General features: G+C 56.2%; 1 protein-coding gene across 1 annotated transcript; it reads left to right on the top strand.

The window, feature by feature from the left end:
• The first annotated feature begins 1,884 nt into the window (after positions 1-1,884).
• BCL2A1 (BCL2 related protein A1) lies at positions 1,885-10,056 on the top strand. Its single transcript, XM_032341916.1, has 2 exons — positions 1,885-2,558; positions 9,832-10,056. Exons 1-2 carry the CDS (start codon positions 2,142-2,144, stop codon positions 9,937-9,939), a joined length of 525 nt encoding a protein of 174 aa, XP_032197807.1. The 5' UTR covers positions 1,885-2,141; the 3' UTR covers positions 9,940-10,056.
• Positions 10,057-10,360: the final 304 nt, after the last annotated feature.

Genomic DNA, 10,360 nt, shown 5'->3' with positions numbered 1-10,360 from the left:
TTCTCCACGGGGAGAGGAGTAAGCTTTGGCTGGCTCTTAGGGTGCCCAGCGGTTGTTTGGAGGAAGGAAGGTGCCTCCTGTGGGCGAGCAGGCATTTTGGAGGGGGCTTGGGAGGACTCTCCCCGGGGACACAGAGGAGCCGAGGCCCAGCACACGTGTGCAGTGCACCCCTGTGTTCCGTGCGGGTCCCCTGCCCGTTCAGGACCCCAGCCTCTGGGGTCGGGTGTCCCAGAGACTCGCCAAGAGCAGGGGGAGGCAGGGGTAGAGGCTGGGAGCACGGAGGCCGCAGTGGTGGTGAAGGGAGGGCTGGAGGAAGAGCCCAGTCTCAGAAAATGTCCTCAGCACTGCTGGTGAGTCACGAAAACCAAGCTGCCCTCCAGAGGAGGCTGACTAGCGGGCTGGTCTCAGTGCAATCCCTGCCTTGCTCCGTTGTTGACGGGCAGCGGCCTATGGGACACTGCGGAGGATGGTGGCACTTGGGGCACAGCCGTGGGGCCCTCTGCCATTGCGTCCCTGAAGTGGGAGCCCCGGCAGGGCCGCCTCCACCGCCACCGCAGCCCTAGGGCGCTCCCTTCCCCTCTAGGCCTCGTGTGCGTGTTCAGAAATGCACTTTGTACGTGAACTATGTCTCCTGTCTATAGTCATTCCGGACACGGAGTCTCGAGGTTGCTCCAGACGTGGCTGGGAGCATGGCTTCAGTCCTGCAGGGCTCCCAGCCCATCCCACCTCCGAACAGCGCTGGTGGCCCTGCGGCCGTGGCCATGCCCCGGATGTGGGCCTCCCCTCCCCGCCGCCAGCACTCTGCTGGGAGACCTGCCATCTGCCCTGGCTCCCTCTCACCGGCCCTTTGCAGAGCCCAGTCTGCCCGTGCCCCATGCCCCAGACCCTCGCCCTCACCTCATGTGCTCACCAGGGGATGCCCTGATGGCAGGCGGTAGCTCAGCGGCCACCCGAGGGGAGGACGGTGAGGAGCCAGGGCTCCGGGCTCACCAGCCTGAGCCCGTGAGGCCGTCCACGTGGTCCCCTCACAGATGCCGGGCACGTGGCAAGCGAGGGACAAGGGGACTTGTGCGTGTGAGTCTGAGCCACTTGGGTGCTGGCGTTTCTATTTTCAACAAGACTCAAGAGCGAGAAGCAAGGGCTTGTTTTCTGTGGGTCAGAAGTTCCAGGGCCCACGAGAGGTGAAGGCCAGAGGAGGAGATGGGCCCCCGTCCCCGTCCACCCCTCACAGGCTCAAGTCCGCAGTGTCCAGGGTCCCTGAGCCAGGCTCCGGGCTTTCCAGCTGCTCCGCCGCGGCTGACTCAGCCCTGTCCCCAACTGTCACTAGCCTGGCTCAGTTGGTGGCTGTCTTGACACTTTTCTGCAGGTGACATTCGCAGAACATAAACCCCCCATCTCGACATGAGTGATTTAGCGGAGTCTGGTGTGGAGACAGGGTGTGTGACACCACCTCTGGGCGCCTCCAACATGTTTTCATCCCCGGTGGATGCCGGTTCCCAGTGAGAGTGAGCCTGCCCTAGCGGTCTGCGCTGGGTGTCCCCGCTCGGCTGGCTCAGGGCGACGCGCACAGCTCCTACTGCGTGTCCCCAGCATGGGGGACCACCCCCCACTGGCTTCGGCAGCCCCCCTCCCCCTGCAGCGGTGCTTCCTTCCAGTAACTGGCCCTGACTGGGGTCGCTGGGTCTCTGCTGACCAACCTTCAGGCCGTTCCTACCTTCTGATGACCATGAATAACACTGCCGTGACCGTTCGGGTGCGCGTGTGTGACACCTGCTTTCAGTTCTTAAAAGTGGCATTACGGGGTGAGATGACAGCCGGCGGGCAGGGGGTAGGGGGTAGTTTTGGTTTCTCTACGTCCTGCCTTCAGCCCTTAAGTCTCCGAGTTAATCACTGACAGTTTGAGGAAGTGGCCTCTCACCGAACCATTTCCCTCTTCCACGGTTTCAACTTTCTCTTTCACACGCAGCCCACGCCCGAGAGTGACGAGGAGGAAGGAGCCGTCCGGTGATGCACACAGAAATTCCACCGGCTTCCACGCATCGCCGTGAGTCACATCCCCAGCCCGGCCGGGACCCGCCTCATTTGGCCTTGGCCGCTCCCGGGAGAGCGCACAGCAGACGGGCCTGCGGGGCGGGCGGAAGATGACAGACAGTGAGTTCGGGTACACGCTGTCGCTGGCCCAGGACTACGTGAGGCATGTCCTGCAGATCCCGCAGCCCAGCCCGGCCGCCAGCAGAGTGTCCCGGGTCCTGCGGGACGTGGCCTCCTCCGTGCAGGGGGAGGTGGAACAGAACTTGAGACCATGCTTGGACAGCTTTGACGTGGGGTCCATCGACACTGCCAGAACCATCTTCAATCAAGTCATGGAAAAGGAATTTGAAGACGGCATCATTAACTGGGGGAGGATTGTGACTGTGTTTGCCTTTGAAGGCATTCTCTCCAAGAAGCTCCTCCGGGAGCGAATTTCCCCGGACGTGGATGCTTCCAGGGTTTCTTACTTTGTGGCAGAGTTCATCACGACAAACATGAGGGAGTGGATAAGACAGAACGGAGGCTGGGTACGTACAGTGGGAACCTTGTTCACTGCTTTTACCCATGACCGAGGGATGCATGATTTCTTGCTACTTGTTAAAAATCCACTATTTTCTCTGGGTGACTTGTTTTTAAAAGTTTCTCGTTTTTAAAACAAGAAGACATTTCTGGCTCCTTTCCAGGCAGTTAGAGCTCTGTGGTTGGAAGATACGTGTGCTTGCCATGTTCCTTCCTAACAGCGTGAAGGGTTGTGGCTGAGTCGGGGAGCCACGCGGCATCTCCCCTGTCCGCGTCAGCAGCGGAGCCCAGTCAGGGTCCAGCCAGGCTGTCGTGACAGCGTAGCTTTAGTCCGTAGGAGATGCTGTTACATTTGGGTAGTTATTAATGTTGCAAAACACAGGTACATCTTTGCAAATTCATTGTTTACAAATTGCTTTTCTTGGTCAGTTTTCTAATAGAACAAACTCTAGATGTTAAAGCCTGTTAATAAAAAACTAATGTGCTGTGCCACCAGCTATAGAAACTTTATTGGGGAATTTCCAAACAAAAATTCGCTTTATTATCAAAACCTCAAAAAGCCCAGAGTGGGAGGTGGAGAGGGCTTTGTCAGAAGCTTTGATTAATGGCTTTTCACAGCTGGATGCTTGTTGTTAGACCCGATCCACTTCACCCTTTCCCGAAGCACTCCTGTCTCCGAGGACCCTAGCCCGCCAACCCCCAAGGCTAGCCTTCTTCTCCCCCTAGTGATGACGGATCTGCTGTTAACAATCACGTTACATGCAAATCTTGCCTAATGAATGTATTTACAGAGAATAGAAAATATACACGGTGTTTTTAGGGGGAGGCTCAGGGCTGAGTCAGTTAAGTGTCTGACTCTTGATTTCAGCTGAGGTCATGATCTCAGGCTTGTGGGATCGAGCCCCACACTGGGCTCCAGGATGAGCACAGAGCCTGCTTAGGGTTCCCCCTCCTCGGCCCCTTTCCCCATCTGTTTCTCTCTCTCTCTTTCCAGCTCTTAAAAAAAAAAGAAAAAGAAAATATAATATTATAAAGAGTTCTACACACGCTGCTGTCCGTATATACCGTGGAGGGTCTGGCCGGGTCGGGCTGGAGGAGTTCTCGGTTATTTCCACTTTGTACCACAAATAGTGCGTTCCCGGGCACGTCCACTCATGCTCCCCCCGGGGGGGGTTGGATAGCCACATCCACTTCTCAACGCACCAGGTCCTTGCCGTCCAGAGAGGCTCGGCGACGTTGCCCCCACCCCAGCTGACCTGTCCTAATCTCCCCTCTCCGTTGGGTTAGGAGACGCTATCCAACTTCCCGTTTTAGTTCCTGCTTCCTTGCCTGCCCGTGAGGCCGTGCACCGTCCACACCTTTACTGACCACACCCAATTCTTAGGGAATAGCCTATTTATACTCTTCACCCATTTTCCTACTTTTTGTCTTTTTCTCATTGATTTGTAGCAAATCTTTCTTGTATGCTTTCATTTTCAAATATTTTGATATATGAAAGATGTTTTATATACTATTTTTATGTAAAATATACTTTTATATATTATTCTTATATATGTGGCAGATATCTTCTGGTATGTTAACTGTCTTTTGAAAGTATAGCTGCTTTCCTTTATTATAAATGTTCTGTGAATTATTTATTTATTTTTAAAAGATTTTAATTCTAAGTAAACTCCATACCCAACTTGGGGCTCAAATTCACGACCCCGAGGTCTAGAGTTGCACGCTCCTCCATCCGGGCCAGCCAGGCAACCCATTATTATAAATGTTCTGACCCTTGGTGAGGTCACATTTTATGTGACATCCCCCACATCGTCCCTTCCTGTGTGGTGATGAGGCGTTTCTTGTCCCTGACTCTCATGGACTTGGAGCTGAATGGATCCTGGGTGTGGAGGGTCCCGCTGCCCCCCAGTCAGCTGTGGGAAGCTCTGCTGGCCACAGATGTACGTTTCTGCGAAGGCAACGCTTATCTAGCACAGGGCCCCGTGTGCATGTGTCCCATGACTCACACCGGTACTCGTCACCCACACAGTGATGACTGTTTATTAAAAATGCAGCTTCTCAACGACACAGACTGTGTGCTCGTGGAACTCATCTTCGGTGGGGGCAGGGACTGTCTCTGAGAATTTCCAGAAATGGACTCGTCTTCCAGGGGTGGCCCAGGTGGGAGTGACGCACAGACTCACACGTGTGCCCGAGTGCACCCTCAGTGTTCACGGGGCTCCTCGGTTTCGGAGGGCTTAGAGCCCCGAAGAGCTTAGGTCTTGGGCGTGGCACTTCTGTGGTCGCACGAAGGAGTGGCCGAGCCACCTGAGTCAGGACGAGCTCGGCCACGTGAGACCTTCCTCCCCGAGACGCTGACACACGGTCCGAGCAAGTGAACTGAACGCAGGAAGGGCTTGTCTTGGGGCAGATGGCTTCGTCACATGCCTGCTCTGGTAGAGTCTGAATTTTCAGATGGGCGAGATCACTCTGCAGTGACGGCCGGAAGCCCAGGGTCCACTGTCCCGCCTGCTGTCACCCAGACTTCTTGCCCGTGGCTCGACTAGAACGCATGTCAACAAGGCACAGCGAGAAGAGCCCTCAGCACACGGCCACAGAACACATGCAACTCCATGGCGTTCCAAGCCTGAGAACGCGTGGGGTGACACAGCACAGATTCTCCGAGCACCTGGGCTGGAGGCCAGGTGCCGGCACTCAGCGCCCCGGGAGGCCAGCGAGTTAGCGAACCCTAGGGCCGCGTGTCCTTGTCTGTAATACGGGGGAACGGGGCCGTCGTGGTCGTCCGCAGAGCTCGGACTGCGATGTCCCTGCTCAGCCACACTCAATCTTCCTAAGTTCCAGGCCCTGCGGTTAGACCGGAGTCCCCGCGGGAACGGGGAAACGGGGACCCGTGTGTCGGTTGTGTGGTTGTGTGAGTGGTGAACTCCCACGTTCTTTCTCGGGCTCATCAGTGTGAGTGACTGCCCTCCCTCCTCCCTCCCTGCCCCCCTGCTTCTCTCCCTTCTCCCCTCCCTCCGTCCCGTGCTGTCACCTGTCTTTCTCTTCCCCTCCCACGCGTGTGGTTCCCTCCTCCTGCCCCCCTGCCAGTGCGGATGGCCAAGAGTGCAGGGGCTCCCACCGGTCCGGTGGGAAAGCTGCCGCCATCTGCCGTGCAGAAAGGCTGGGCCTTCACATCCATGAGGACCTGCTGGGAAGAAAGGCTGGGCGCACCCCTCCCCGCCCTCTCCTGGGGACGGGGGAGGGCATCGAAACTGGGATCTGAATCCTGGCTTTGCTCCTGGCGTGACCCCGAGTGAGTGAGGCCCCCTGCAGAATGCGTATCCCGTGACAGAACGGAGATGCGTCGCGTCCACACCGTAGGAGGCGAACAGTAACGGCTACCTGAGTAGGGGAGTTCGAAGACGGCGGACGCTTCTGGAAGAGCGCCTTGTGGAATGCCAAATCTCATGCGACTAAGTGTACATGGGCCGTTTCGAGAGGGTTGAACACACGACCCTGAGAAGCGGACGCACAGAAAGCCCCGTCCAAGACTGGGACGTGCAGGCGCTGCTGGGACTTTCCAGAGCGGGGTGGAGACGAGCGGCCCCGGTGCGGCCGCCGCTGGTGTTCCTTGATCCTCTTGCTGGGAAGAGCCGTCTGGACCAAAGGACATGCAGAGACGTGCACGCAAGCAAGTCGGTGTTCCACGGGCACAAGGAGCTCGTGGTGAGGGGACGGACTCTCCAGGAACCCCTCACACCCATGAATTCCATCTGGGGGTCGGATCGGTCCTCTGAGGTTTTAGCTGGAGATTTAAGATCGTTTCACGAAACGGGACATGAGCCAGAACTTGAGCCTCCTTGAGGGTCCTTCCAGAACACTCTCTGACCCTGGGCATGACCCTCCACTCCCCATACCCTACATCACGTTCATCAGGGAGTCCTGTCCCTGATGAACTCCCACTCCTGTCCTCGTCCTGCCATGGCCTGCTCCCCACGTGGCAGCCAGACTGGGAGCCGCCGTGTGCTGGCCTTGTCTGAACCCTCCCCAGCACCCCGATCACCCAGGGAGCAAGCACCACATACCCAGTACTGACCGCTGCACTCAAATCCCATCCACGCTCGCCTTCTAGGAGCCCCTCCTGCACATTCTCGGCTCCAGCCTCCCTGGGTAACTAAACAACGCTCCCCGCCCTCCCCCCCAGGGCCTTTGCACTGGCTCTGGCCACTGCCCGGAACAACTTCCCCTCAGAGGTGTGCGTGGCCCCCCGCGGCCCTCCTGGGGGTGTCTCCCTCAGCCGCCCACAGCTGACGGCACCCCCACTGTTCGGCCCTGGGCCCTGCACCAGGACGCAGGTCCCCGTCCCAAGCTTAGTGAGCCCAGGACTCTGCATGTTCATTCACCAGGCTGTTCCCAGCACCTGAAACAGTGCCTGGTGTGTGGCCGAGGGTCAGCAAGTATCTGTTGAGCGAATAGTGAGGAGTCACTAGAGAAGCGTGCAGACACCACGTGGTACTTTGCTGGCTCTGAGCAATTCTGAGGGTCTGGTTTTCTTTGAATTACGGACGCAGGATATTATTTTACGCTTGAGGCTTTCTTGAAGCCAAGGTAGCTGAATTTAACAGCAAGTATTCCCCGGAAGAACCAGATCTGGGCACCCTTGCTTATTACAGCAATGCTGACAGGATATTGAACCCCTAGTTCTGGATCTATCTTCATGTAATTTTTTTTTAAGAGAGAGACGGAGAGAACGGGACCAGGGTGGGGCAGGGCAGCAGAACCGCAGGAGAGAGAATCATAAGCAGGCTCCCAGCTCAGCGTGGAAGCAGACGCGGGGCTCGATCCCAGGACCCCGAGATCATGACCTGCGCGGGAACCAAGAGTCGGGCACTCAACTGACTGAGCCACCCAGGAGCCCCACAGAATGGTTCTAAGATACAAATAGCATCATTGAAAATATACGTGTGACGGAAGAAAGATCACTCCCACCACTGAACGTGTCCACACGCGTCGTCCACCGTCTGTCATCCCAACGAAGGTGCATGGGACAGTCTCGCACGTGCCTTCCCGAGTACGTCCAGCCCTGCCTCCCCGGCCCCGGGCTGACATCTGCAGCGTCTGCAGAACAACCCCCGCACTTCACGCATCCTGATTCCTTAACCGGCTCCCAGCTGGTAGACACTTGGGTTGCCTTCCTTCGTAGAAACACTTCCCGACTGGCCCCAGGACCCACCTCTGACGACGGGCGGACTGAGTCTGTGTGCGGACGGTCGCGCTGCCTGCTCGGAAGGAGGACATCACCGGCCTCGGCCCGCAGGCCTCTGCGCCCGAACACTCACTCCCCATTCCTGTGCCCCAGATCGCGGCAGCCACTGTCCTGCTTTGACTTTGCAATTCTGACTGTTCCGAGCTCTTCGTGTACACGGGGTGTGCGGTATTTGTCTTCTCGTGATGGGCTCGGCTCACTGAGCATCACATGCTAGAGGCCTGTCCCCAGGGCGGCCGGGGTCAGAGCGTGTCTGCTTCTTCAGGCTGACCGGCGTTCCACCCAGGGGACGTGCGCGTCTGGGTGACCCGCGCGTCGGCTGCTGACGGTTGCTTGCAGGCTTAGCTACTGTAAATTCCCTCCTTTTAATTGTAGCTTTTCATAGCTTTTCTAATCTTCCTAGAGCCGAATTCATCGGTTTCCCCGCATTGGCTCTCTTTGGTGGAGAAGCAGAATGTTACATGAGACGCTGACTGCCTAGTCGTCGCACACAGTGATCCTGGTCATGGTGGCAGCAGCTGTGCGGCGGTGCCCCGTTCCCATGGGCTTCGTGAATCCTGGGAAGGGAAGCAGTGAGGGGCGCACGTACCTCCAGCGAGAAGCGTGTGCGTGTGTGAGTCTGGAGAGAGGGAGCAGCCTGTCTCCCTGGTTAGGCTGGGACATCGTGTCTCAGAGCAGGACCACACCTGACACACGCGTGAGCAGAAGCTGCCTTTCTTGGGCAGCCCTTTGCCTGGGAAGTGCTCCAGGCCATGCCAGTCTATGCTCTGGCCACGCTTAGGCAGGCGGTGGCGGGCACGGACCAGCGGGCCTCTTCCAGCTGCCCGAGATACGCTGCGTGTCCTTTCCCGTGTGGTCACCTACGCCAGCAGTGGCGTGAGGGCCCGTCACCCCAGAATCTGGGCGTAGCTGAAGGCTGACCAGCACACTGGGGGGACACTTAAAGAATGATTGCAACAGTTTTCTGATTCTTTGGGTGGTTGTTCGGAAGCTCACGGAATGAAAAGAACAGGTTAGCCTTCCCTTCCGGGCCCAGGAGCTCAGAAGGTCGGTGACCTCAGGCCACTCACGTTCTCTGGGGCCTCGGTTTCCTCGTTTGTCAAAATAAGAGCAGGTATTAGGCTGGGTGATCTCAGAAGTCCTGTGCAGTCAGGACGCTCTACAATCACCGTCCAGAATTACAGGGCGCAGTTCACACTGTTTTAAAACTGTGATCAGAGATGGAATCAGGATAGAGACAAGCAGCTCTTCTCGGGCTCAGAGGCCCTGCTGCACCCGGCTTTATCGCTAGCCCCGTCCTGTTTACAAACATCAGTGCACAGTTCTACGTCAGACAACCGAAAAAGAGGAGTGAGGCTTCCTGTCCTTCAGAGCTGTGCTGTCCGGCATGCGGCCATTGGACACTTGAGATGTGGCTAGGCTGATTTCAGATGGGCTCTAAGTGCAAAACACACAGCGTATCGCAAAGCGTTTGGGCAAAGAATGTAAAACAGCTCAATAATTTGCGTATCGATTACATATTGATATCATAATATTTTATTTATTTATTCGAAATCATAATATTTTAGATAAATATATTCTTTAAATCAACTTTACGTGTTTCCTCTTACTTTAGAAATGTGGCTGCTACGAACTTGAACTTCCCTCTGTAGCCCGCGCTGTGTTTCCGTTGCAGGGCACTGCTCCCAGGGATGGTGCAGATGGATGCGGGGAGACCCGTGCGGGTGCCGACGACACCACTGTCTGCTTTAGTGAAGTGGCAGTTTCTTTGCTTTTCATCTCACTAATCTGTCTCATGATTTTTTTTTCTTTTTTTAAAAGATTTTTACCTGTTCATTTGACAGAGATCACAAGTAGGCAGAGAAGCAGGCAGAGAGGAGGAGGGAGGCTCCCTGCTGAGCAGAGAGCCCGATGCGGGGCTCGATCCCAGGACCCTGGAATCATGAACTGAGCCGAAAGCAGAGGCTTTAACCCACTGAGCCACCCAGGTGCCCCTGTATCGTGATTTTTAAACTGTGAAATTTATTCCCCAACAGGAGGATGGCTTTGTAAAGAAGTTCGAGCCCAAGTCCGGCTGGCTGACGTTTCTGGAAGTTATAGGAAAGATCTGTGAAATGTTCTCTCTCCTGAAGCAATACTACTGACCGGCCCACAGGGACACTCCCCATTGTGAAACGCGCCCAGTTTTCTTGACTTCTACAAAAAGTGTTGCCAACACTTACTTCTATTTCTAAATAAACAAATTTGGTTATGTAACTTGATGTTTCCATGTGATGGAAATTTTGTTCTCGTTTTAGTGAATAAATTGTGTATTTGCTTCAGTGCGTCATCTGTGTCCTGCCCTTGTCCGAGTGGAAGGGCGAAGCTCAAGACAGAGGCAGGTACTGATTCGAGAGGACAAGGGCAGGAAGGGGGCGTCTTTCCTGTCCCGTGGCTGACTTTCTGGAGGCTGCGCCCGTTACCCAGAAGTCATTTTCCGTGTCACTCGTGGAGACCACGTGGGGGCGAGTCCGCGCCCTGCTCCCCTGTGGCCCCTGTGGCCCTGGGTGCGGAGGGGTTTCCTCT

This window comes from Mustela erminea, chromosome 5 (genome assembly GCF_009829155.1).
Source record: "Mustela erminea isolate mMusErm1 chromosome 5, mMusErm1.Pri, whole genome shotgun sequence".
In the NCBI taxonomy this organism is placed as follows: domain Eukaryota; kingdom Metazoa; phylum Chordata; class Mammalia; order Carnivora; family Mustelidae; genus Mustela; species Mustela erminea.
The sequence above is the reverse complement of the archived record's forward strand: the minus strand, read 5'-3'. Positions and strand labels throughout refer to the sequence as shown.

Coding starts and splice junctions, on each gene's coding strand:
- BCL2A1 (XM_032341916.1), top strand. CDS start 2,142: ATGACAGACAGTGAGTTCGGGTACACGCTGTCGCTGGCCCAGGACTAC. Junction 2,559..9,831: donor TAAGACAGAACGGAGGCTGG/GTACGTACAGTG, acceptor ATTCCCCAACAG/GAGGATGGCTTTGTAAAGAA.